Source organism: Hypomesus transpacificus, unplaced genomic scaffold (assembly GCF_021917145.1).
Source record: "Hypomesus transpacificus isolate Combined female unplaced genomic scaffold, fHypTra1 scaffold_156, whole genome shotgun sequence".
Classification (NCBI taxonomy): Eukaryota; Metazoa; Chordata; class Actinopteri; order Osmeriformes; family Osmeridae; genus Hypomesus; species Hypomesus transpacificus.
The window spans coordinates 269638-297255 of NW_025813723.1; the positions used below are offsets into that span (position 1 = coordinate 269638).

The following is a 27618-nucleotide window of genomic DNA, read 5'->3' on the forward strand; positions in this document are numbered from 1 at the left end:
AAACATTAAGGATGTGACCGTTTGTGATCTAACACTGCTCTTCAGAACAGTTCCATCCTGTTTCTTAATGAGCATCCAGGACCAAACAGAAAGTTGCTGCTTGTGCCAGGCTGAACCAAGGTCCAGGGATATGTCTGATAGACTGTTAATTGGCTTCTTATTCTTCCATGCTTCCAGAAGGTTCACAGTAACTACCTAGGCCCTGCTGTCTTCAAGGACATGATTCATCTGTTGATGTCCTCATGCACATCACGACAGCAGAGCAGGGATGAGTGATTGTTGTGGGAGTAGGTCATTCTTCTGACCTACTCTGACCCTGTGACAGTCAGATACACAGAATGCTCCAACTGTTGCCAGCAGAACATGAGCCATCTCTTCGTGGAGTGACAACTATGCAAGACAGGACAGTTAAGGGTGTTTACTGACAGTCATCATATTCAGACCTAGGTAGGCATTGACGAGATGTTTTTAAAGTCATGTCCTGAGGTTGTTTATTTGTATCTGTGTGACCAGTGTACCATGCCAGTGGTTTGTAGTTATTACATTGGTTTCCTTAGGAACAGTGGTATATGACCACAAGCATTGGCATCCTTAATGCCAACCACACTGGCTCCCATTGGCAGTGAACAGGAAGTCCTTGACCGCTGTGGTGTGCATAGGAGATGACCATCTAAATATGCATGTTATAGGTAGTGGTTAAAGTATTATTTGATCTATGTTCAAAGTGGGATGAAAGGCAAGTATTCTTTGGGCAGCCAGCTTTAACCCCTGGCCCCTCATAGAGGCCAACGTCCCCTCCGGGATTTCCCATCGGATGTCATCCCCAGCCATGGTGTTGTAACGTGGTTTTGGATTTAGGAATTCCCCTCCGTAACCCCATAAGAATGATTGTCATTAATGTGTCACCACAGGTGAAGTATTCTACATGGCCCAGTAATTGTGATAAACTGTATAAGGTATCAGCGCAGTGTCCCAGGTTCAAATACTCTAATGTAGCCTACGTCGCTTTGGGTGAAGACAATGTCATGAACGCAAAATTAATATATTATGTTGATGTGTTGATTATTGATCAAACCATAATCGTATGAGGCGACAGGTGGGTTGTGTCACATAACCAACTCAATTGCAACACTGCAACGGGCAGCCGATTATATCACATCCGAAATATTTATTCGCCATCCGGCTTCAAGTTCAAAAATTACATTTTGGTATACCGTCAGTGCCCCTCTCCTCTAGCCTACTGAGCGCGCTGGCAAAGCACTAGTGCGATGTGTAGCGCACCTGTGGGGTTGCTGAACGTTGTGGGGAACATAAGCCCTAACATTTTCTCATTTGGTTTACAGTCGTGGCCTGTCTGGAGTTTTGTGCAAGTAGTCGAATTACATATTTATATACGAGTTGCAGACCCATGAACTATTGACGAGGAGGCCCCGTGGTAGGCTATAGGCCACCAATTTTGCACCATGGCATTTTAGGAGTAAGGCTACGTCTAAAGTGAAAGTAAAATAGGGCTTTGAAACCATATCCGTGACATCACTGCCTTCTGCGCACCCTTCTACTACAGTCCCGCATTCGAGGACAGGCAAGTATAGGCTACAAGATTACAAAAGATCAGTTCTTCGATAGAGAAACATCAGCTTTGCGTCGGTCTTGCCAGCTTGCATTAATTGTGCATTGTCACGTGGATTTCTCTTATTGATAGTGCGATTTAATTGTGTGTTGCCGTACCGGATTATTTATACAGGATACAGGTCGCGTGGGACATAGACTGTGCCTAACTGAAACTTTAGGCTATGTCTGTGGGTGTGTGCGCAATGGCCATGTGTTTTGCGCTACCATGCTAGGAGAAAGGAGACACTTTCCGGCCAGTCATCAAACAGCTCTACGGACATTACGACCCTCGATGGAGCTACAGGTGTGTGTGGATCTCCAAATTATGTTAGAATATGTGAGACTCAAATCTTAACTCTGGTTTATAATCTGAATTTTAATATGGTTATGCTGCCACTGCGTATTTGCAATCTAAGGACTCAACAGTAGATTGTTGATTTTGTGTAGCTACCGTTTGGCCTATTTTTAATATAAAACCACTGATTATGGGGCATACAGGGATGTTATAGGAGTGTTAAGTAACAGAAGATGCACGCGCAGTTTGATTTAAAAGCCTTTTTTTTCTCTCTATTTAGGATCATTTAAATAGGCCTACAGGCTACACAACTGTCTCAAAAACCGACTGTAAAGAGATTTGTATTGCCTACAATTAAGCTTTTAGAATGAGAAGCAGTCAACCATCATTTAGCCGTTACCTGAACAGACCCAGGATGGGGTGATTTGGATGGTGGAAAGTTTTACTTTGAAATGTTTATAAAACGTCTGGACCTGGCCGGGTTATGCCAGGATTAGAAATGTATTTGTTAGAGTAGCCTAATTGAAGTTATTCATTAGGCATCGGCTAAATTTTCTAAATTCATTTTTGCAGTTGAACATCAGTGGGCATTTTTGTTACGTGACTTCAGTTTTTAACTCAATTCTTATTTGCTCCGTAGTAATCCTATCCAGAATAATAAAGGATTAGAAGAAAGGTGTAAATTGAAGAGGATAAGAGGAATATTTATCTGGTGAGTCACTCACGAGTTGGGTAAATGATTGTTCATGTGGGAAGAAACTCCGTGTCAAACGGTTTTGATAAAAAATCATTTGGCTAGTAATGCAAGCATCAATCAGATGTCTTTCTGACTATGAAATGATATGCTGTACTGTACAGTGTCTTTGGATTGTTGCCTCACCGAGCACCTGGACATGGACATGAGCATGACTGTCTCTACCTTTCTGTCTCTCTACATTTCTGTCTGTCTGTTTGTCTGTATTTTCCTGCAGGGAGACACAGGTCAAAGAGAGAGACCTACTTCCTGCTAGCAGCCTGTGTGTTCTCATATCAAGTGACAGTTCCTGTGATCAACCAGAGGCCAGAGCACACGATGATGGTACAGACGTCCCCCTGTGCCCTCCTCTTCTGGGGGCTGTTAGGTAAGAGCAGGCCTTGGGGGAAGATTGGAAAGAGGGGCGCCTAAAAAATACGGGTCAGGGTCCAATGATGAGGCAGGGTCGTCTCAGGCTGGTCTGGAAAGAGAAAGGCTCTCTACCCCAGCCGGCAGAAGGCTGTGGGGCCGCTGTAAAGGATTGTGTTCCTCGATCTGCATTTCTCCTGGAGTTCCCTCCCTGGCTCCCAGGCGAGTGAGTCAGAAGCTCTGGGTGTTTGGCAGCAGGCTGGGGTAGACAAAGACGCCGTACCCACTCCGCCCGCCCGCCCGCTCACCCACTCACCATCCCTGATCTAAGAGGTTCCTTCAGCTGAGGAGTAACAGCTGTGTGTGGACAGCTATGGGATTCCAATAGAACACGTTCAGTCACTGGGCCACAGAAGTTTCCTAAGGATGGACAGATTGTGTCAAGAATGTGTCATGTGATTCTATAACAGCCAATAGAGGGACTGTGTACTGTTAAAATATCCACCACAGTAACAGATTAATATCAATGGATCCAGTCTCTGGAGTTAGCGTGATGGATGGTCACAATGTTCTGTAGTTTAAAGTGCTCTTAGAACAAAGGCAAATTGCACTAAAGCTCATTAGTCCGATCTGAATTCCTTTTAGAGAAAGACATAGAGATACAACTGTATCTGTGGGGTATATTGTGATATTCTGCCTATGTCATGTTTCTGTTGAAATGAAAGCGAGATGTAGCTGTTTTTGAGTGTGTACTTAACCACATCCGTTTAGAAACAGTGACAGAAGTATAGCTAGATAATAGCATCGGGGCATCAATAAGGACCTGAGAAAGAGAGAACGACTAAGAAGAAAAGACCAATAGAGTAAAAGTATGTTCGTCATGGCAATAAAAGAAGAATAACTTTTAAAACGTGGAAACACATCTGGAGGGCTATATAGATATTGTCTGTTGACCCCTGTCTCTGCTGAGTGCGGCATTCCTCAGTCTGAAGTGGGTTCGATCGTGAGTGGAGGAGGTCGGAGAACGCTGATGCTTAATGCAGCCCTCTGGGGACCAGGCCTGAACCACAGCCTCTAACCACAGCCTCCAAACACTGCTTCCAACCAGCCTGACATCTACTACTGACGGGCACGTAGGCAGATAGACAGCTGTGGATAGGCACCACCACCAAAGCCTTAAGGCCGTGTACAGTACAGTCACAGCTTAGCTACTTGGCTGCTCATGTCTTGTGTCGATCTGGGGCCCAACCGTAGGACCCAATGACAATGCTCCCTACCCAGCAGAAGAGCATGAATGCCCTCCGGACCTCACCTGGCCCACTGAGGAATGGCTTAGCTGCTGGCCAACCTAAATCAAATACAGATTACTCTGATGGAGTCTCTTAGGTTATTATGGAAATTGGACTGAGATTTTGAATGTACATAGATGAAGGTGTGTGTCATAATCTGTCTGAGCCAAGCCTCTCTGCTAGATGAGTTTGATACTTAGAAAGATGAGTCTGATGGTAACTGCAGGCTGCACACACACACGCACACACACGCACACACATGCACACACTCAGAGGAGAAACATCTCTGTGGGATAATCCTCAACCCATACCATAATGTTGTCTCTGTTTGGCATCTGTTCCTAACTGCCTATCTGCCCATACATCAGGGATGACTGTGTCTGTGTCATCACGCATTATTTGTCTCCAAAACGCCCCTCAATGGCATACCAAATATGCTATCAGGTAACTGTCTCTGGAAGTAAACAAGCAGGCTCTGTTGAAATGCGGAAGTGGGCATGCATATAGCCTATTCTAACTCAGTGTTTTAGTTATGATAACCAACAGGCTTTGTTGCGCCCCCTGTAGGGTGTGTGTGGGTACTGCCAGTCCTGATTGCCCCGTCGTCACCAACGCTGTGCACCTCACTGAGGACTCTGAATACCAACCTCACACAACGGCGGCGCTACATGGTAGGAGCAAGACTTTGGAAAACTCAGTGAACTTCCACATAATACAGCACATCTTGGTGTTTGACATGGAAATATATTCCCTTTCTTTCTAACAGAAACATAATTTTCCAATCAATTATACTATCCGGGTTCATTATGAGGAGGTCTTCAAACCTCGCAATATCACTCGACTGGTGAGTGATCACAAGATGGTGCTTACATCCAAGTCACCTTTTGGATATTTGTATAGTAGTATATTCAATCTTTTCAATGTTCCTCTCCTCTCAGAAGTCCCAAGTAGAAGGGTTAGAGGCCCAAGACCTCCAGGAGGTGTGGCTGTTGGTGAACAAGGAAGTTCTCAAGCACATTCTCCGTGTCCTCCCTGAGCGTCACCCGTCGTATCGCTACACGTTTAGCCTGCAAGACCTTTTCCTGAAGGTGCAGCAGGTGTTGCCCTCCCCTGATGAGGTAGGCTACTCAGGACAGACCCCCAGTGCACCTTGCTACCTTTTCATATCTTGCCACACTCTCATCTTCACTAAGAGCAATGTGTGACATATCAAACCCAGCAAAACCATGTGCTGCAGCACTCTGGAATTAAAATATCTTCTTCTCACCTGTCTTTCTACCTGTGATCATCCAAGCATTCTGTCATCCCACACATATTTGAACCATTTCTCAGCCAATACATATCGAGAACACACCTGCACTTGTGCAATTTTGTGAATTTGTGTGGGCTTCATGTGGAGCCTTTAGTAACATTGCTTGTAAAAAAATATATATATTTTTAAAGGACTGTACAAACCAAGTTGAATTTTGTTTTATTTGTGATAGTGGGAGCCACCGGAACGTATCCAGGAGATATGTGACAGGGTAAAGGACCCTGACTATCCTGGCTGGACATTCGTCACACCTAAGTCTCTGCTGGACAACTTTTACCGCACCATGCGCTGCCTGTTCTCCGACTGCTTCTCCATCCAGTACCCTGAGGAACCGAACTGTGAGAAAACAACACACACAATATATACAGCCTAGCACTTATACACTATACAGTACTTCTATACATGTAGACCTTATCTTAAAAGAAAAAACGACCTGTTTGTTTATAGAAAGTGTATGGGAAAACATAATATACAACATACATAGCTGAAATTCCAACCATGTGTATACCTAGTCTTCCTATGATCCAGTACTTCTCCAGTTGATACTGTAATAAGGTCTACTGCAACTTGAAAACCAGTTTGTAATTACATGCCACAAGTGAAAGGAGGATGCAGCGAGACACTGTGAATTTGTCTTGTATGACAAACTCACTGGACTGGTTTAGCTGTCTCGGGGTCAGATGGCTGAGCGGTTAGGGAGTCGGGCTATTAATCAGAAGGTTGTTAGTTTGATTCCTGGCCGTGCCAAATGACTTTGTGTCCTTGGGCAAGGCACTTCACCCTACTTGCCTCGGGGAGAATGTCCCTGTACTTACTGTAAGTCGCTCTGGATAAGAGCGTCTGCTAAATAACTCAATGTAAATGTCTCAATCAGGCACACACTGTTGTAATCTTTCATGTGTGGTGGAACCAAGTGTATTATTAAATTAACTTGGGTGCAGTGTTCCTCAGGACGTCGCTGCTGGGCTGTCCATCAGGGTTACTGTTTACCTATAATCCTACAGCTGTGATCCGCTGTGCTCTGGGTAGATGACTGAGGTTGGTTAGGGTTTGCGATGTCAATCGGACAGAGAGGAGCCTGGGCTATTTCAGGACACTAAGAGCCAATATGCTGCTTAACAGTTTAGCTTGGTCTCTCACATCTCACCTTCCTCTGGGCTGTCATCCCAAGGTGCTCCATTTCAACCCCAACATGTGATACAGTCCAGAAACAGCACTCTTGTCCGACACATGCTTGTGAGTCTAGGTTAGGGTAGAGCGTTTACCATCCAAACTCATCAATCCACTGACCTGAATGTCATCTGAGTGAGTGTTCCCCATTCTCCATGAACCATAACACACGTGGTGTATCGGGAGATATATATACTGAACTGTGAAGACAGACAAACACTGACACATTATCCACTGTTGTTTCCATCTTTCAGATTGTAATGTTTCTCATTTGCTAAGGCACAAGAGCGAGCACCAGACCTAAGGGGGGTGCTGTTACACTGTTCCTCGTCTCCAGTGCCTATGGTTCCCTCTGGTGATCGCGTAAAAGGCTCATAACCGTTACCTCCACTTCACAATCAACCAGTACGCAGCATCATGTTCACCATCATCTTTGTCCTCCTCACCATTATTCCTCGTGTTGATGTTCCCCGCACCTCTCCAGAGACAAAGCGTATTGTAGTGTATTTTCAAGGTGAATTTTTTTATCAGCTATTTACTGCAGTTGGCTATATGGTTAACAAGAGACAATTCATTATTACTTGCAGTCCTTTTTTTTGGGGTCAACCAATAGTGTTTGCTATTCAGGGAACAATTGTTTTTCATCGCTAATCTTGATCAAAGCAATGCAAACTTTATAGAAGTAAGCTTGTTTCTGTTTTAAATGTGTACATATTTTGATGAAGCAGCAATGTGATCATGTGTTTTGACTCTTTGTTTTTAGAGCTTACATACATATGTTGCACTGACTTGCTGGATAAGTTAGTGAATGAATGCCAAAACCGATTCCTTCTTTTCATTATATAACCCTTGCACTATGACACAGGGATAGGAGAGAGTTTAGCTTGAGCTCCATCACCCCTAAAGGTCGAGGATCTGAGAGATACTACACCTTGCCAGTAGTAGTAGAGTTGGATTGTTGCTTAACATAAAATGGAATATGTTTTTATACGTGAGATTTAGATTGTTATAATATTGACGTTATTTATTTAGGCTTATTATGTATTATGCTTATTGTATATGACAACCTTCTAAAAAGCGTGTTACTGCTCACCAATTGTGTTCATGCTTACAGTTACTGTCTGACATTATTGAACATCTTAACCATGATCCTATGAGCATGAATATTACACATTGGTGTGTTTGTCAATTAATAAAAAGCATTGCTCAACGCTAGGCTGATGCATAAATAAGCAATATCGTGTGATACATCACATCTTCCTGAAGTGTTGCTTGGTATTACACATTTGATAATAATGGTTTCATTATCAAAGGTACAGGTGTATAATGGAGTCAAGTTGTAATGTATTATGTAGTCAAGTTGACATTCATCTGTTCATTTATACCAATTCAGGCCAAATTTGAGATTACCATTACTTCAGACAGTTTCTACGAGGTATGCTATTCATAGCTGGGCAGCACCGGCATTCTCAGACCACATATGCAGACTTCTGAAGACGGTTACATACTGCAAAACAAGTGACGTTTGTGCACAGGTGATTGTCAGGGAGGCGTATATCTTTACCACTTGTCCCAGGTTGCGTTCCGTAGATCACAATGTTTTCATTCGTCCTTCTGTACTCTGACGTTTGACACCGTAAAGTACATTTTGTTCGCCGATGGAACACACGTAACACTGAATTAGATCAGAGCTACAACTTCCAACAATGTCTTCTAACAACGGAATTCAGATCCCCACCCGCTTACCGTTGCTGTTGACCCATGAAGGCGTGCTTTTACCGGGCTCTACGATGCGAATAAGCGTGGACACCCCAGGAAACATGCAACTCGTAAAGAGCAGGTTGTTGAAGGGGACCTCATTGAAAAGCACCATCATAGGGGTAATCCCCAACACAAGAGACCCCGAAAACGACACCGAGAATCTACCATCTCTACACAGGTTATTATGATACATGGAGTCTTTCCCCATACCCGTTAGTTTTTGACAAGGCAGTATAGTGTGATGTAACGCTAGCATGCTAACGTTACAGTACAGTAGCTAGCTTAACAGTAAGTTAACTAACTAACTATCCTCAGCTAGGTATCTGGTAAGATCATTTTAACTTAAAAATGTCAAACAATGTTATTATTGTCAACGTGTTTTACCTAGCTAATAAACACAAAAACTGAATAATAAACATTGCAATTAATCTTACACAATTTGCAAATGTGCAAAAATGGTTTGTGACATCTAAAGTGTCAAATTAATATTTATAGTTTTTTTATATTACATTTACGTAAGCTACAGTATAGACCTTTCTACAGTCGTCGAAACTGCCAATTGTCAGTTATTCTAGAAAAGTTGACAGAATGGCAAGTCCACATATGGACTTTAACCCTGAATCCAGAATTCATATGGTCAACAATTCACTATGATTACCAACTGGCAACGTTATGAATCTGCTCTCCGTGCTTTTGTAGAATTAGAGAATGATAATGATAGAATTCACCTGCTTCATCGAAATCAATCCAGTCCTCACTTAGCTGATTCCTAGATTCAGAAGAGGTTCTGTTGTTCTTGTCCAAGATATCCTGATTAGCCAACCCCTCCCCTCATCCTCTCTCTCTGTTGATCTCTAATCTCTCTCCCCAGTATCGGGGTAGCGGGCATGGCGGTGCAGGTGGTGGGCAGTAATTGGCCAAAGCCTCACTACACCCTCCTGATTACTGGTGTGTGTCGCTTCCGCCTGGTGGGGCTCCTGAAGGAGCATCCCTTCCCAGTGGCAGAGGTGGAGCAGCTGGAGCTGCTGGAGCAGTACACCACCCCTGGAGGGGCTGCCGGGACGGGCGGGGCAGCAGGGGCCATCGGGGAGGACGGCGAGCTGAGAGACCTGTCTCAGATGTTCTACCAGGCTGCAGTGCAGGTGGGCGGGTGTGCTGGAGAAGGATGTCATAAGTCAGGAAGGATATTTGGTCATTCTCAGTGCTTAGGTGTGCTTGACCTAGCATCCCCATGAATACTCCTGGAACTTGATTTAGGATTTAGAGTGCTTAATTTACTCTTATGTAAGTGTTATGTAAGTGTTAACAGTCAACCCAACAAACTTGCAACACAAATACACTTAAAAGTCATCTGTCAGTCTATGATCCTAGTAGTAAAGTGTTGCTCATGCCCACATGAGACCCTTTTCTACCCTTTGTCCCCTGTCTCTGTGTATTAGGTCATGTTTACATATACCCAGCATTACTGTCTGTCTGCCTCCTATCAACGGTGCTGTGTTCATGGCCACTCTCTTTCACATGTCTTTGTTCCTAACTTCCTTTTCATTGGTTAGCTATTCAACCCAGCTCTCTGAAGTGTTGAAGTTCATAAACCTTTGGTCCTTGTGCTGGTGTGCATGCGTACATATCCTCAAACATGTATGTAAGCACATAGTATAGCTTCTGGACATGGACATGCAGCTAGAGTATAAATGTTGTTGTGCATTTTCAGTTTAAAAGGTGTACAGACTTTTTCCCATCAAGAGGAAAAGGAATCAACTCTCCTGTGTGTGTTTCAGCTGGTGGGGATGTTGGACATGTCTGTACCTGTGGTGGCCAAACTGAGGCGACTCCTGGACAGTCTTCCGAGAGAGACCCTTCCTGACATCCTGGCCTCCATGATACGCACCAGCAACAAGGAGAAACTGCAGGTGAAGCTGTGTGTGGGTGTATGGGAGACTGGTAGAGAGAGAGACAGAGAGTCCTATATATTGGATTACTTTAACATTGTTGTGTGTTTGGAAATAGCCTCACCTCACAGTAATCTTTAAAAAAAAATATTGGGTCCCTCTACACACACAAACACACACACACACTCAGGTCCTGGATGCGGTGGATCTGGAGGAGCGCTTTAAGAAGACCCTGCCCATGCTGACCAGGCAGATCGAAGGGCTGAAACTGCTGCACAAAACCAGGAAAGCACGACCCGAAGACAACAAGAGGGTAGGACATCCTGCCATTGTGACCCCAACCTTGACCTCGGGTGTCACCTTTGGCCTCTGTGGAGACTAACAGAGACGTTTACTAGAAGGATCTGACCCTCTATTCAAACAGACATCTAGTCTGCATAACTTTAGTAAAAAAAAATCACATATATATATTTTTTATATTAATTGTTTATTTATAATAACTCAATTTTATCATGTATTTATGTTGTACTTTTTGCATTGTAATATTTGCTGTGGATTCAAGCGTCTGCTAAATGAAAACTATTTAAACCTTTCTTTCACTGCTTCCATGCCTCTCTACCCCAGGTGTTGGCAGTGCGGAAGGGAGGAATGTTTCCAGGGCGACAGTTCTCTCTGGAAGAGGAAGGGGAGGAAGAGGATGCTGATGACACAGCTTCCCTAGAGAGGAAGGTGAAAGGAGCCAACATGCCAGAACCCGCCCTCAAAGTCTGTCTTAAAGAACTCAAGAGGTAGGTGTGTGCGTGCCTGTGTGTGCCTGTGTGTATGTATTATAGACCCACAGTGGCATCCTATGCTGTGTGATCATTCCCACACTAATACTTCCTGTGTGCTGGCCTCCCCAGACTGAACAAGATGCCCCAGTCGATGCCAGAGTCCGCCCTCACCCGCAACTACCTGGACCTGATGGTGGAGCTGCCCTGGAGTAAGCAGACCACAGGTACTACTGACACAACAGGGAGTTCTGTCCCCCTGTTCAAGTCCACCTTCCTGCAGCGTGACACTACTGACCTCTGACACTTGAGGGCGCTGTCTGACACTGTTCTCTGTCTACCCTCTCTGCCACCAGAGGGAGCAGTTCACTGTACTGGGCTTAGCCCCCGTCTAGGGAGTGTTTGGGGAATTTGACTGTGGGATTCTGTGGGATGTTAGCGCCTCCATAACTATGGACAGCCATTCATAAATGTACTCTCTCTGCTCACCTCCCCATCCCTTCCCCTCCTCCTCCAGACTGCCTGGACATCCATGCTGCTCGTGTCCTATTGGACAACGACCATTACGCCATGGAGAAATTGAAGAGGCGCGTCCTGGAGTACCTGGCTGTGCGGCAGCTGAAGAGTAACCTCAAGGGCCCCATCCTGTGCTTCGTGGGGCCGCCGGGGGTGGGCAAGACCAGCGTGGGCCGCTCAGTGGCCCGGACCCTGGGGAGGGAGTTCCACCGCATCTCCCTGGGGGGGGTCTGTGACCAGTCTGACATCCGCGGCCACAGGTAAGCTATAAACCCCTTGAAAAGATACCTTAGCTGTGAGTCACTACAAATGCTTCTCCTTATGTAAACCGTTAAGGCTTCGTTGATCCAAATCAAATCAAGGTCAACTGTCATTTCAGGAAGATCAGGTGTGTCTGACACTAACATACACTTACACAAACACACACCCTTCTCTCTGGGTTTTTTACTGACATAGATCAACATGAGAGGAGCTCTGGGAGTTAGAACATGATGTCACTATTTTGATCTGCTGTCACTATGGAGATGAGGGGGAATGACATCATCACCATCAAGCTCAAGCAGGTCCCATGTGGGTCTCCTGTTCAAACCTTACCAGCCACCACTGCCACACACACACACAGCTTTCTTCTTTCTCGTGTCCCTCCCTTTTCATTCCTCCCTCTTTCTTATTCTCATGTTCCCCTCTCTCTACCTCCCCCTCTCTTTCCCTCCCTGCCCCCTCCCATGCTTCCTCCCTCCTTCCCTCCCCCCCTTCCTATCCCTCCTTCCCTCTCTCTCTTAGGCGCACCTACGTGGGCAGCATGCCCGGACGTATCATCAACGGCCTGAAGACAGTGGGGGTCAACAATCCTGTGTTCCTATTGGACGAGGTGGACAAGCTGGGCAAGAGTCTGCAGGGAGACCCTGCAGCCGCTCTGCTGGAGGTGAGACATAGTCAATTTTAGCAGACGCTCTTATGCAGAGACCCCCCGTATCCACTATGGTCATTAACCAGGAGTTGTGGACCTGGATAATAACCACAGTCTATAATCCAGACTTTGTTTCTTTGTTCTGATCTATAAACTAGGGGTGGGAATCTTTTGGTACCTCACGATTCGATTAAAAATCGATTCACAAATATATTTTTTTATAAAAACAAACAACAAACTAAAATTCACAAAACGGACAAAAAAAACTGTTAAAAGACTCAAGTTGTTGTGTGGTTATTTCCCTCAGTTTATTGAGTTGTGGATTGTGTTTGACATGCTGTATTGGACAGTTAATTGAAGTGTGACAGGAAAAGAATTGAGAGGCAGGAAGACATAGAGAAAAGGGTGAAGGCTGGATTTGAATCCAGGCTGTTGCGGTACTGCCCCAGTTTAAATGTTGAGTGGAGATTGTTTAACATATATATTACTTAACTGATATCAGTTAAATGAATTATCAATTGATATGAGTGAAATTTGAACCAGGGGTACCGTATTTGGCAGTAGACTCGATGGTACACATGCTTACCCACTGAGCCACAGAGGGTTCCTGCAAAGGTACTTTCTACAAGACAGTATATTTGCCCTTATGGCACTACTAATTGCCAAAGGACCACGTACATTTTGTTTTTGCTAATACCAAGTTATAAAACAGAATACTCTGCCTTCTAATCATACTTACAAAACAAGTGAAAGTTTGCTGAAGGATTTCTAGGAACTCGTTCACGAAATACAGTGACGATAAGTAGACTTTTGTTAAATAGACTTATTAATTTCTGCAACACGGTTAAATATTAAACAGAAATGTACAGCTGCATAAAAAAATGAATAAAATAAATAATTGAAAATCGATGTTTGAAATTTGTGAATCGCTAGAAGACTGAATCGCGATTCATATGTGAATCGATTTTTCCCCCTACTTTAAACCCTGTGTCTATGTGTCTAGGTACTGATCTATGATACCCGTGACTATGTTCTGATCTATAAACCCAGTGTCTGTGTGTCTAGGTTCTGGATCCAGAACAGAACCACAGCTTCACCGACCACTACCTGAACGTACCCTTCGACCTCTCCCAGGTTCTGTTCATTGCCACGGCAAACACCACCACCACCATCCCCCCGGCTCTGCTGGACAGGATGGAGGTGCTGCAGGTGCCAGGTCAGAGGGCAGGGGTCAGGCGGGGCAGCAGACGGGGAACTGAGGATGTCTGTGATATTGATGACGTTTAATTGGATGCAGACTCGCTTATTACCACATGAATAGGACATGTGCTCGCTGAGACAGAGGCCACAAAAGAAACTCTATGTAGATTGTGTGTGTGGATGTACCTACTGTATTTACGTGGGTGTATTGATCCCCCCCCCCCCCCCCCCATGTGGTACGCAATCCTAGGCTACACCCAGGAGGAGAAGGTGGAGATTGCCCACCGTCACCTGATCCCTCACCAGCTGGAGCAGCATGGCCTCACCCCCCAGCAGCTCCAGATCCCCCAGGAGACCACGCTGGAGATGACCAGCCGGTACGACCAGACAGACGGAAGGCTTCTGATTAGCTGAGGATTCTAAAGGCTGGCTGGGGTTAGCCAGGGGCTTGAGAGGGGACGGGGGTTAGGATTACTCTGAGACGAGACAGGTTCACTCAGTTAACCCTCACACACACAGACAAACACACACATAGACAAACACACACATGTACATGTTGACATGCCCAAAACACAGACAAATACATCCTAACAGACACGGAAATGCCCATTGACAGACACGGATACAAACCAGATAGACAGACCATAAGACTGACTGGTATGGCATGTACATTACACGGTCCTTGGGTTCCGTGAGGGGTTTAAGTTAGTTACGGTGTGCATTTGTGACATTGCTTGCAAAGGGCTACACAAATAGATTTGATACACCGTGAAACGAATTCCTCGATAAATGATGTGTGTGTTTAGGTACACCCGTGAGGCGGGCGTGCGCTCCCTGGAGAGGAAGATCGGGGCGATCTGTCGAGCCGTGGCCGTGAAGGTCGCCGAGGGTGACAAGGTCATGAGGTCAGAAGCCTCGCTGGCTGAGGGAGCATCTCAGGGAGTGCAGGATGGAGGTAGGAGGACCTCAATGAGACCACCTCAGGAGTAGGACACACACTGACCACCAAACCCACTCCCATCCACACTCGCTCCCGAATCGGACTACGCCGCCGGACTGCTGAACTGCCCCTAAACACACCCCAACCTTGTGAATAGGATCCACACCCACACACACACACACACCCCCGCTCATCACAGACATGCACATCATGTACACTCCATAAGCTGTGAGGCGACGGCGGCAGAAGACTGCTGACCTCTGCAGAGTGCTCGCTCACAAACATACAGGCACGCTTGGACGGACACACAAATGCGAAAACACGCACCGCATCCGCCTTCTGAATAAGAGGCCTTCTCAGGGGCTAAGCCCCCTGCCTGCCCCCCCCCCCCCCCCACACACACACACTCACACCCTCCTCCTCCCTCCCTGGGTGTCTGTGCAGCTGCTCTTGTGTAACAGGAGAAATGACCCGGCCAGTTAACACAGCCAGTCTTGGGGGGGGGGGGGGGGGGGGGGGTAGAGGAGGAGGAGGGAGGGAAGAGAACAGAACAGAGGGGTTTTATGGCCCTGCAGCAGTTGCCCTTTTGAAATAGGAAAAGACGCCCCCTGGCCCCAAGGCAACATGCATGCACACACACACACACGCACACACACACACACACACGCACACACACACGCACACACGCACACACTCCTGTCACGTCCTCTCCAGTCTGTAGTCAACCTGCCCAGGCGGGAGCAGATGAACCAGCTGAGCAGAGAAAGGGAGATGATGAAGAGCGTGAATGAATAGAAGAGCAGATGAGGATGAAAGGAGAGACGATGCAGGGGCAGAACGAGAAGTCTTTTAACTCCTCTGGTCTTTTGTGCGTGGCTTTTTGTTGCCAGGTAACCGCTACGTTGTCGTCAGACATGGTGGTACATATTGAAAAGAGGCGTGTGTCAGTGGTGTTGTTTATGTGTGAAGACAAGCGTTTCTGTTTGTGTGCGTGTGTATTATGAACAGATGCCCTAGAACTCCCAGTTGGTAACAAATGCCAAATGACTAGTTTGGCGGAGCGCATCTGTCTGTCTCTCCTGCTCTGTCCTCCCTTCCTCTCTGTGTGTGTGTGTGTGTGCTTTTATGTGTATGTGTTTGTGTGCTGTCAATGGCCAGTGTTGAATAGAACACAGGGGTCATTAGTAGTCACATCACATGATTAGTGGGCGGTCTTTGGCATGTGCATAGGAGGTCTGGCGTGCAACAGTATTTCCCACTCTGTGCCTCTCCTTCTCCGTTTCCTTCTGTCCTCCACACACGCACTCAAACATCTGGATGCACATCCATGACATCTCTTAAACAACAATCTTCTTAAACGTGGCATTCGCTCAGTTGTTGTTTCTGTGTGCTCAGACATGGCAGTGCCCCCGGAGATGCCCATAGTGATCGACCACATCGCTCTGAAGGACATTCTGGGACCTCCCCTCTTTGACATGGAGGTGAGCTGCTCCCGCCTCACACATGGCTTCCCGTACGCAGCCTGAATAGTGGGTGTGCCACTCAGCTACATTGATGGTTGCTATTATCGCAACGCGAGTACGGTCACGGAAGGTGGGGAGTGGGTGGGTGGGTTAGGAGGGGGAAGGTGGAGAGGAGAGAGGTGTTCCTGGTCTTTCTCAGTTGGAAGGGCAGGTGGGGGCGGGGGGGCTGTACTGTGGTCATGTTTGTCCTCGTCCACGTGCGTCATGCTGACGTCGTGTTCCGTGTCATGGCAGGTGTCTGAACGCCTGACCCTGCCGGGAGTGGCCATGGGTCTGGCTTGGACTCCGCTGGGCGGGGAGATCCTGTTTGTGGAGGCCAGCCGCACGGAGGGGGAGGGCCAGCTAACGCTCACCGGCCAGCTGGGGGACGTCATGAAGGAGTCGGCCCAGCTCGCCATCAGCTGGCTACGCAGCAACGCCAAGACCTACCAGCTCACCAACAGTGCGAACGCTTACAAACACACACACGCACACACACGGGACACAATTACATCCAGAAAACCTTGTGATGCGTGTGTGTGTTCTGCAGTGGTGGGGGGTTCGGATCCTCTGGAGGGGACAGACATCCACCTGCATTTCCCAGCGGGCGCCGTCACTAAGGACGGCCCCTCCGCCGGCGTCACCATGGTAACGTGCCTAGCGTCTCTGTTCAGCGGCCGTTTGGTCAGGTCAGATGTTGCCATGACGGGAGAGATCACACTAAGAGGACTGGTGCTTCCGGTAAGGTGTACACACACACACACACACACACACGCTCTACCTACAACAGTGTGAGCTCACAGAGGATCTGTTCTTTTTTACTCAACAGGTGGGCGGGATCAAGGACAAGGTCCTGGCAGCCCATAGGGCAGGGTTGAAACGTCTCATCATCCCCAAGCGCAACGACAAGGACCTGGAGGAGATCCCTGCCCACATCAGGGCGGAGCTTGAATTTGTGACTGCAGCCAATCTTGATGATGTCCTGAACGCTGCTTTCGATGGGGGGTTCCCTGTAGCCTCCCTGACACAACCACACATGGTCAGCAAGCTGTGATAGGCTCCTCCACCCATCCATCTGGTCAGCAAGCTGTGATTGATAGGCTCCTCCACCCGTCTATCTGTCAGAGTTCAGTTCATGGCCTCTTTAAGCTGTCTTTGCTTTGGAGTATTTTCCAAACTTTTTGTCCACTGTCCAACTGATTACAGTCCAACAACTCATTGGAAATGTTCTCATCACAATTAGCAATGAATGTTAGCTTTTCTCAGATTTAAAACACGTTTTGCCTCTTGGTTTGGGGGTGGTGAAGGGGAGACGAGACGCAGTGTTCATATAGAATGCTGGGTAAACTCTCCGTCTCAGCTCGTCCAGTGTGCGCAGGACAGGGTTGCCGTGGCAACACAGGGCCCATCTTCCACCTCGGGCTTGGCAGAGCTCCAGGTTTACAGACTGTAGCACAGACAGGGTCAGAGACAGTGCTGGAGTATGTCCACAAGAGGCAGATCCAGTAGAATCTGCAGTATGAAGAGGTTGAAGTATTTGATAGTGTTGTTGATTGTGTTCACCTTGTGACATTTGTTACACAGCGGTCTTGGGAGTTGGATCAACTAGACGAAAAGACAAATTAACATTACTTATCTGTTTAACCAATCTGCCTGTGTGCATAATGACATGAGCGTGATTGCACATTTAGCATATTGTTAAGATGCCGCAATATTGTCTCATAACTAGCTGTAATACAGTTGCTTCTGAAAGCTTTGCTAACACAAAAAAATAAACATGGTTTCCTCAATTACTGATGGTGGTGTCCTCGTCTGATAATAGATCCTCTACATCCGTCAAACGTGTGTATGCAGGAGGAGGGGCGGGCACAGGGGACGAACTGGGAGAAAGAATAGCGTATTGAAAGAGGAAATATCATGCTATCTGGCTGCCACAAGGCCTACCTGAGTGGATTCAGACCTCAGGAGGCTACAGCAGGACGGCTCACCACAGAAGGAGTGATGACATAGTGACGACCATTTCATGTCCATGGGGCATGGAACGGGGTCCCTCAGGAATTAGGCTTGTCTGCACCTAGCAACCCCACCCAGCCCAAAGCTGTAAACCAAAACTGGGTGGGGACTAATGAGGTGGGTAAAGACTAGTCTGGTCGCTCGAGACTGGTAGGCGTCTGTTCTCCACAGAGACGCACCGTTCCCCCGTCTGAGTTGCATGTTGAGGTGAGTATGTTGGTGTGTTTCCCAGCAATGTGGGCATGATGCCAGACTCCCAGTGATGCCCTAGGGCTTCTGGGTAATGTTGCCAGGCGTGTTAGCATGAGCGTGGTGGGCGGGTGCTCAGCTGTGCCTGGGTCAACGAGAGGCCTCGCTGTAACTCCCTCGGAACCTGCCACCTAACAAATACACAGCTCATACACACACACACACACATCTTATGCAGTTGCATTTACTCATCAAGCAGAGAAAATACAGGTTAAGAGATTGCACAAGGTATGAAAAAGATAGATTTTATTTAATGACAAAATAAAACAGAACAGAACCAAAATAAAACGAAAGAGATGGGGACCAGCAACAGTACTATGGATCCACACAGGTGTTTGGCCTTGCTTCGCCCTCCCCTCACAACAAACAGAACAGACAAACAACAAGAAAACCAAACATACAAAAAGAAACAAACGTAAAATTCTGAGAACTTTTTTTTTTGTGTTTTTTTTTCTTGGTTTTTCTTTTCGTTATCTACAAACACTGAAGATTAGCCACAAGGGTACAACAGCCTTTTTCATTCATTAACGGTAATTACAAAAACAGTATAATTATGATAATCTCCATTTAATAATAACAATAATATTTTAGCTCGTAGAAATAGTCCCCCCCCCCCCCCCCCTCTCGGTGTGTCCAGGTGTGAATTTCAGTGGTGTGAACTGTAACCGTTCGGTCAGGCTCAGCCTCAGCCCATGTGTCCATAATCACACACCCTGGAGCTGTTCTCCTCTCATGTCCCCTCTTCCTGCCAGGGAGGACACTTAACAAGGACAACTAAATCAAATGAAACCAAATAAAACAACTTAAAACAATGACATAACTCAAAGAAAAGTTTGTTTCACTGACTCAACTGAAATGTCGGGTTCTCCCCTCCCCCCCCCTCGCTCTCAAAAAAATTAAAATAAGAAATAGTTTGCCATCACCCCTTCTCCCCTAATTGAGCCCGCCCCGCCAGTCCCAGTCTTCATCCGGGTCTCTGGTCCACCTTGCTCCTCCCAAGCCTGGCACCCTTCATATGCAGGATCTCCAGGGGGAGGTAGCCAGCTGAGCCCACCTGCAGAAGTGTCCTCTCTTCAGGTCACAGACACCAGGCGGTTGACCAAAGCTTTAGACAGAACCCAGGGTTAGGAGTGGGTCAAGTTCCACTAGAGAGGGTTCCCACTGCAGAAGATGATATCTGGTCAGAAGGTTCCACTGCAGAACATGGCTCTCTAGATAGGGAGTTCCACTAAAGAATGAGCATTCTTGCAAGAGGATTCCCACAGCAGAACACTGCGCCTGGTCAGAGGGTTCCACAACCTTCCCCCCACTGAGGTAGAGCACCCTGGGATACCCACCCTGCCCTAAAGTACAACTCCAGGACCCCTGTAGTGTCTGAAACGTCAGTATGGATGCGTGTATGTACGTACACGTTCGAGAGGGAGGGAGAGAACAGTATGAAGGGGTGTTTATTCGATTGGTGCGTGTCAGACAGAGAGAGGGACACAGAAAGACAGTGCGTCTTTCCGAAAGACATGTCCAAATAAAAAGGAGTGTGTGGTGTGTGTGTGCCAGCTATATGCCCCCCCCCCACCCCACCCCCCTAGTCAATATGCAAGTCCTGGTAGCCTGTGCCTCAGCACATTGATATGGTGACATTAATACCCAGATTGCCGTTTTCCGCAAAAAGCTGGGCGATGGACGTGTCAAACACCAGACAGTCGCTGTTCATGATCGCCGTGGCGATGCCCTCGTGAATGGAGCGGGGCGTGGCCTCCCAGGTGAGCCGGCGGCGGTGGCCGTTTAGCTCCAGGCGGTAGGCGAAGTTCTCGGCCTGCTTGCGCGTGCCGATGAGCTGCACGATGGCGAAGAACTGCTGGTGGCCGTCGTACTTCTCCTGCTTCTCCAGCACCAGCATGAAGTGGAAGCCGAAGCAGCTCTGCATCATCACCCAGTCCACGGCGCCCGGCAGGTTGATGTCCGTGGCCAGGAACACGATGTCCTCGCCCTGCAGGGTGGTGATGGACTTGTGCTGGTGCATCAGGTGGGGCATGACAGCATCCAGGGAGCCCTGCCACTTGCAGGAGGCGCCCGGGCAGGGGCAGGAGTAGGGCCGGAACTCGCACAGCTCCTCGTGCTCCGCCTTGTCCGTGTGGGGCAGTGTGACCTCGCAGCCGGACGAGGCGTACTTGCAGGGGAACAGGACCGAGTTGGCCACCTTCTCCATGGCCAGGTTGCGGATGGAGCCCAGCGGCCCTCGGCAGGTGGGGCAGCAGGTGAGCTTGGGCCGGCAGTTGCTGCAGACCAGGTGGCCGCTCTGGCACTGCAGGATGGGGGGCAGCACATAGTCGAAGCAGACGGGGCACTCAAACAGGCTGGCCAGGTCGCTGTTGGAGGCCGTGGTGCCCGACAGGGTGGGCACGCGCTGGGAGGGGGGGCACTTGGAGGTTCCTGTGGGCAGGGCGGTAGCGGTCTGGCGACTCATTTCTGATGGAGGGACAGAGAGAGAGAAAACTTAGAAGTAGGAAGATGTGTGTAGGACAGAAAAGGACCACCTCTCTCTTCTCCCACCCCCTCCCCCCCCCCCCACACACACACACCAGAACATACAGCATTTAGCATCTAGTCCAAGCATCATTTGAATTTGATGCATTCACTTATCAGACCCTTTGATCCAAAGCTGAGATTGGAAACTGGGACCTTTTGATCTGCATGCAAATGCTATACCACTGAGCTATACACATCCCCATGGTTGAATAACTGGCTGACTACAGCTAGGGAGCATGCGAGCTGGCAGGGGGCTAGAGGATACCCAGTATAGCAACCATGTGGGTAGGAGGAAGGCAGATCCAGATAGATGTGGCCATCAAGCACCATCCCCCGCCCGTCTAGACCCCCAGACCATGTGACGCAGCACAGTGGTGCATGTCGCCTCGTGGAGGAGGACGTGTGCATGTTACACGTGTCGCTGTTGACAACTGACAATGCTGGACCTCGACTCTCCTACTCAGGACGGCAGATAGCGAGGGCTGTCTACTGCATACGGACTGGCCGTTTGGTAGAAGAATGATGTCCAGCACAGACACACATTCTTAACACGCAGAAAAACACACACACAGAGCTTGGATGGAAAGTCTATTTTTGGCCCAAGGGGAGAACAGAAGTGCAGAGATTTTCATGGCAGTAGAAAGAACTGCCCAGACACTAAAGTAAACTCAGATGTGTGTGTGTGTGTGTCGCTTCCCGTCCTGCCCTGCGTTGCTGTGGTAACTGGGCTGAGGGGAGGGAGGGGTGGCACAGGAGCACTCGTGGAGCAGAGGAGGACCGCAGGGCTCTGGATGTATGGATGTTCTCTCCCTGGAACTGGTCGGTGCCGTCTACAGTCTGTGACCCCACCCCCGCTGGCACAGATGCTGTTTCGATACAAGCACCACACCGCACGCGTGTGTGTGAAGGTGAAAGAGAAGCAGTAGCAGGACTGTATTGTAGGTGTCAGGGAGATGGACTGTAAACACATGTGCTGAGATAAAGCCCTGGCCATCATCTGCTGAGATAAAGCTCTGGCTATTTATAGTATTTTCAGCCTGCCCAGCACAGTCAGTCAGCCAAACCAGCACAGATTGTCCACACCATCCACCCGCCAACCTGGCTTGCCCAAACTGCTCTCGTCATCCAACCACCGCAGCCAGCCAGCAGTGTGCCGACTGTAAACCAGTAGGCTTGCAGTGACCAATCAAAATGAGCCCTGACGCATCAGTGCTTGTGCTAGCATGCTGTATGGCTAAGTAAACAACTTGCCTGTTATACACACACACACATTGCTTGAGCTACTGGCGTGAGGGGCTATGAGTAGTAAGGCTAACACCCACACGGCACGCAGGGCTAAAGCGAACAGGGCTAAATCTAGAGCAGGACAACGTGAAGATTAGAAGGCAGCCCGGTGACATGGCTAAGGTGCAATCTACTCCAGCTGTAGAGTGGGATTGGGCTTTTGTCTGCAAGCAGAAACATACTGCAGTGGTGGTAGTAACATTATCTACTTCAAGGTGTGTGTGTGTGTGTGAGAGAGAGAGTTGGAGGGAAGGGTTTCAGCAGAGAGAACACACACATGGCCAGGCCCATGTGTAGACAGACCATGGCTCTGCAGCAGAACAGGCTCTGGGGGCTGGACAGGCAGGCAGGCAAGTCCTGCTCGGCTCAGTCAGTGGAAACTCTGGCACTGGACACAGCTTCAATCAGGAAACAGGGTGCAGAGCTGGTCCAGCAACCTCCTCAAATCTCCCAGCAGCCAACACTTACCAACTCACACAGCATACAGATTTGTATAGAACCCATCCCAGGGACAAGGAGAGTTCACAGAAGGTTTTGAGCAGGCTCGGCTCTCTTAGCTATAAGACCTCCAGATGGACATGGGGTTATTACTAGGCTCGCTGAGTGTAAAGCCTTTTCTCTATACCACCCCCCATCAATCTTTTATGTTCTCTTCAAAACATCTGTCCAGTTAAACGCAGGGAACACCAATATAAAAATTGTCCTGATGCCCATTTGTTTATTGAAATTTCCACCACTATCAAATTCTACAGCCACTATGCACGTATATTTTTCAGTGATAACACTATGGTTAAGGATGCATTATGGATGCCTTTCTCCTGACCTGCTTGCTTTGTTAGGGGAAACAGACAACTACACGGACAAACAGACATTCAAACAGGCAGCAAACAACATGGACGGAGCTTACCTTCGTCCATAAGATTCCCCAATAAGGCTCTCTTCTTCTCTTGAAATATGGGGACCTCTGAAATGGGAGGAAGGGGGAAAGAAAGACAAACACAAAATGAATCATAATCATGCAGTGGGAAGAATTACATATAGATCCTTACCCCTCTACACCCACCACCACATAACATGACTTAATGCGAAGATTGTGGTGATGCAAATTGAGACGACAATCAAGTTCTTGATAGTAAGAAGTAGAATAGTAGTAGTAGAATAGCAGTAAAGGGGAAGAAATGACGCCAGCGGTCACAACCAGTTTGGTGTTTAAAGGGTTGTTTTGAAGCTAAATGTCTCTTCAGATTTATCTGTAATAGTGAAATTAGCAGATGCTGGTGGACTTTCTCAAAGCTCGTAGGTGTCAACATGTCGGCTGAAAATGATGCAACATACACATGCAAGGAGGCAACAACTAAAATATCCATAAAAACATTAAAAATACCACAATATGCAGGCTTTCTGCGTGGGCACAGGGTGGAGAGCCTTCTAGAAAGTTACTGAATGTCTTGTCTGGTGAAACAGGGCTTGTTAGCTTGTTAGAACCTCAACTTGCAAATATCCACATTAGCATCCTATTGCTTAACCACTTCAAAAACACACAGGAGTGGAACACCACACCTAGTAATATCATGTGGCTCATTGTGACTGACGTTATTTCTCTTTTCTATACACTGGAGCACTTGTCAGACTAAAAGGCAAACAGGCCTAATGAGAGAAGAGCAAGTGAACGGCAGGCCAGGGACTCCCTCAAGCACTGGTAAGAAGGATAGCATTACCTCACTGCCACAGGGCCAATGAGTCACCCTGCAGGAGCTCCTGCTGCTAAGAGAGAAACAGCTGTCACTTTCTGGGGGTGACCGGCTTCTATTCATTGGGCATGTGCAGCTGCCAGCGAGCGACAAAAGGACAAGCTGCCAGCTAGCTACTCTGGTGAAGCAGTCACAGTTCTCACTTATAAAAACGAAGCCAAAATAAGCCCATGGAGTGGGTAATCTATGGTGCATTGTTTACAGCAACAACCAGACAAGGCCGGGGCGCTGAAATGATACACTGGCAATCTTGCATCGTGTAAATACAACATGCAAAAACAATAACACATGGTAGTATAAGTCTCAGGATAGTAGACAGTTGACACTAGAAATAGGCTAATAAACAAAAAAGCACAGATAAAACGAGGACCGTTTTACAAAACGCCCATACAACGTTTCATTTTCACGTTGATAGATGGAGACACAAAAATGAGCAAATATTGCAGCCTTACACGGAACTTGGAGGGCTGAAAAGCTCCGGGTTTAGATAATCTTTCCCTGTTTTGGGATAGCCATCTCGCTTACCTTCCCCGCCATCTTGACAACATTACAACTTGGGGTTTCGTTCCAGACTGTCTACACTACAGATTGCGGACGCACCGAGTTCAACGTTTCCGAACACCATTCCATCTTAACAACATAAAATCTGCAAGAGAACATTATTATAGATCCATCACCAACATACAAACCATCGTAAGGTCCAGAGTGTGATAATAGGTCCTACATAGACAGGCTTTTAGCAATCGAACCATCTTTGACAAAGTGCTGTGTTGATGCTGCCCGATGGTCCACATACTGTACTTTTACACAGGGTCAGAAAATCACCAATAACCATATACTCGACATTTATGAATAGATAAATAACATAAGCCAACTGCCTGTCGCCCATGCAGTTAACAACAGTTGCGTTAACATTACTCTACATATCAAGTTCAAAGCCTATTCGGTTAGAGTAACCTTATTCGTCGGGGACTGCTTGCGCTAAACACTGAACTGCAAGTCCAAAATAGCTATAAATGTTAGCTAGACTAGACAAGTACAGTAGCCCTCTACTCTAACTCTGTCTAGACTTGCGGCAGCTGTTCTGATGAGCAGGTAGAGTACAGTAGAACGGTCCAGCCCGTTTAAAAAAGGTTTTGCTAGCGCGGTAGCGAGAGAGAGAGCGATACGACCGCTCACTAATGTCAATTCATCGTTTAGCAAATCGGTAGTTAGCTACCTAGGCTAAATAAACGTTAGGCTGACATAATCAGTTAGCTAGCCAACACAGCGCTGGCACCGCTGACAGATATAATGGAAAACTGGCTGTCCAATCGATAACATTTAGCTAGATAGCTGTAAGCCGTTTGTTGCAAACTAGCAAGTAGTGTAGGCTAGCTATGCTTATACTACTGTACTAATACAACAAGCTCGCATCTACGGCGACTACTGTACAGTAGCTAGCAACAGAAGAAATCAAAAACGCTTCAAATACAGGTGATAATCGTCTCTAGCGTAAACGAAATTGTGAACAAATGCATGTAGCTTGCTAGGATATTTCCTCCCTTGTATGGCAAGAGAAGGCCTACAGCTAGACTAGATGGCTTGCAAAGATAGAATAGCTAGCTTAGCTAGAGAGCTAGCTAACGACATTGCAACTCCGGTGTAGCCTAGCTACAGGGCTGTATACAGGGCCTTCCCTAGATCGCGCTACACAGTAAGTCTCAGTAGGTGGCTGGCTAGCTACCTAGGTTAGGCTAGCCTGTGCCGTAGTCCTTGTTGTTTTTCGAAGAAATACAACAAATAAATCCACACAAGCCAGTCCTTACCTTTATAGGAAATATCCTTTAAAATAATTGCAGCTAGCTAAGTAGCTTTTACGAAGTAATCCACAAGGGATCCCTCTTCACCGTCCTTCACTCGTTAGCTCGGTGTTTCCACATTCGCGCTGCTGTACTGCACAGCAAAAGCTAGACGCCTGTTTTTAAGCACTCGCCGGTCTCGGTGCCGCGCACAGTTGTTGAGGTTGATGGAAGAGCGCGCTTTGCACAAATGCAATAATTGTGGGATTACCGAAACGCATAAAACAATGGGACTAGAAAAAGTAATAGATGTTGTAAAGTGCTGAGATGCTGAGATCTTTAACTGTCGTTTGCAGTTTTGCACTGTCTGCAATTTAAGAGTTTGGCCATTGAATTATTTATTATTCAGGGACCCTGTCTAGGATTAACGAAACAGTGATACCTTTACTTGCCATGTGTTTCTGCTTGGATACTATTACAAGCCGGGATCATCAATGAGAAAGACTGCATTGCATAAAGTCACGTGTGTGTCTGTATGTCTGTATATGTGTGTGTGTGTGTGTGTGTGTGTGTGTGTGTGTGTGTGTGTGTGTGTGTGTGTGTGTGTGTGAAAGTTGCTGCAAGGCTGAGTGTAGATGCAAAATAGACTCGATTTCTAGAGAAGCTTTCAGATTCTCTGATCTAAGAATAGTCACAGGTAGGCTTTTCAGAAACCAGCAGGATCAGAACATTTATTTAAAATAGAATATTGACTGACACAATTCTGTCAGCTGAAGATACCAACTTTTCGTCCCACATTATGACTGTCGTTTATTTTTGAATGTGCATAAAACTACTGAAACGGGGGAAGTCAGGTGGCTGAGTGGTTAGGGAATCAGGCTAGTAATCACAAGGTTGCAGGTTCGATTCCCGGATGTGTCATTGGGCAAGGCACTTCACTTGCCTTGGGGGGAATGTCCCTGTACCTACTGTGAGTCGCTCTGGATAAGAGCGTCTGCTAAATGACTAAATATAAAACAAAGGCATGTTGTTACAAATGTGTATTGTAGGATTAAGCTATCATATAGTATCGTTTTCTCTAGTGGCACTTTTCAGGTTTCCAGCAGGGGTTTTCCCCAGGGCTGGATATTATAGTTTGGCGGAGAAGTGCACTGAAGGGTGGGGGAGGGGCTAGCCAAGCAGCAGGGGATTATAGCACTGGTTATGTAAGCACATTGTACACCAGTACCCCGAGAGAGAGGGAGGGAAAGAGAAAGAAACAGGGAGAGTGTGGGACAGAGAATAATAGAGTAGGGTGGAAGACAAAGAAATGGAGAAGGTGGAAGGTGAGAAAGAGGGAGAGATAGGGCAAGAAGGCTAAGGAAGTTAATGGAAATAAGTGCAAGAGAAGAAAAGAGATGGAGATGATAAAGCTGGTGAAAAACAGTTTGCCGATTGGATGACAAAGAGAGGCAAAAGAGGAAAAAGAGACAGAAAGAGAAAACGAGAGAAGAGAGGGGGTCTGTTGTGGAATAAGAGAGGCAGGGGAGGGGGTATTGTGGGGAGAGCAGAACCCCAGAGAATGTTGAGCTGTTCCGGAATGTTGATGGAATTTGAACATTCCTCCCTGTACAGAACAACATGCCGGGAACAAAAAGGAGAAGCAAAGAATGGGGAGAGAGAGTGGGAAACGTGATCTCTCTCCTTAAGGATATTCTCAATACAATGTTGTTTGACAATAATAATAAGTGATAATACATTTTATTTA

At 47.1% G+C, this 27618-nt stretch overlaps 4 protein-coding genes across 5 annotated transcripts in view; 3 read left to right on the forward strand and 1 right to left on the reverse strand.

The window, feature by feature from the left end:
• sf3b3 (splicing factor 3b, subunit 3) overlaps nt 1-16161 on the forward strand; it is a 30627-nt gene extending 14466 nt beyond the window's left edge. The window contains exons 28-29 of the mRNA XM_047051484.1: nt 7042-7048; nt 15402-16161. The gene's annotated coding sequence lies outside the window, so the exon portion shown is untranslated. The remainder of the gene's footprint in view (nt 1-7041; nt 7049-15401) is intronic.
• On the forward strand, nt 103-7943 carry il34 (interleukin 34). Its single transcript, XM_047051490.1, has 8 exons — nt 103-1915; nt 2547-2618; nt 2878-3027; nt 4865-4968; nt 5064-5141; nt 5236-5415; nt 5782-5947; nt 7034-7943. Exons 3-8 carry the CDS (start codon nt 2979-2981, stop codon nt 7081-7083), a joined length of 627 nt encoding a protein of 208 aa, XP_046907446.1. The 5' UTR covers nt 103-1915; nt 2547-2618; nt 2878-2978; the 3' UTR covers nt 7084-7943.
• On the forward strand, nt 8384-18920 carry lonp2 (lon peptidase 2, peroxisomal). Of its 2 annotated transcripts, XM_047051487.1 has the most exons (15): nt 8384-8718; nt 9412-9682; nt 10319-10450; nt 10620-10742; nt 11054-11217; nt 11332-11426; nt 11717-11975; nt 12499-12640; nt 13691-13841; nt 14076-14202; nt 14632-14780; nt 16161-16246; nt 16523-16730; nt 16818-17008; nt 17097-18920. In XM_047051487.1, the coding sequence occupies exons 1-15, from the start codon at nt 8486-8488 to the stop codon at nt 17319-17321; spliced, it is 2556 nt and encodes an 851-aa protein (XP_046907443.1). In that variant the 5' UTR covers nt 8384-8485; the 3' UTR covers nt 17322-18920. The 2 variants fall into 2 exon arrangements, with proteins under 2 accessions (XP_046907443.1, XP_046907442.1); XM_047051486.1 differs by having other exon boundaries at nt 16523-17008.
• siah1 (siah E3 ubiquitin protein ligase 1) lies at nt 18754-26051 on the reverse strand. The gene is made up of 3 exons (XM_047051488.1): nt 25899-26051; nt 23247-23303; nt 18754-20995 (listed from the first exon to the last, which is right to left on the reverse strand). Exons 2-3 carry the CDS (start codon nt 23254-23256, stop codon nt 20145-20147), a joined length of 861 nt encoding a protein of 286 aa, XP_046907444.1. The 5' UTR covers nt 23257-23303; nt 25899-26051; the 3' UTR covers nt 18754-20144.
• Nucleotides 26052-27618: the final 1567 nt, after the last annotated feature.

Coding starts and splice junctions, on each gene's coding strand:
- il34 (XM_047051490.1), top strand. CDS start 2,979: ATGATGGTACAGACGTCCCCCTGTGCCCTCCTCTTCTGGGGGCTGTTA. Junction 5,416..5,781: donor TGTTGCCCTCCCCTGATGAG/GTAGGCTACTCA, acceptor TATTTGTGATAG/TGGGAGCCACCGGAACGTAT. Junction 5,948..7,033: donor GTACCCTGAGGAACCGAACT/GTGAGAAAACAA, acceptor TCCATCTTTCAG/ATTGTAATGTTTCTCATTTG.
- lonp2 (XM_047051486.1), top strand. CDS start 8,486: ATGTCTTCTAACAACGGAATTCAGATCCCCACCCGCTTACCGTTGCTG. Junction 13,842..14,075: donor GGAGGTGCTGCAGGTGCCAG/GTCAGAGGGCAG, acceptor ACGCAATCCTAG/GCTACACCCAGGAGGAGAAG. Junction 17,009..17,096: donor TAAGAGGACTGGTGCTTCCG/GTAAGGTGTACA, acceptor TTTACTCAACAG/GTGGGCGGGATCAAGGACAA.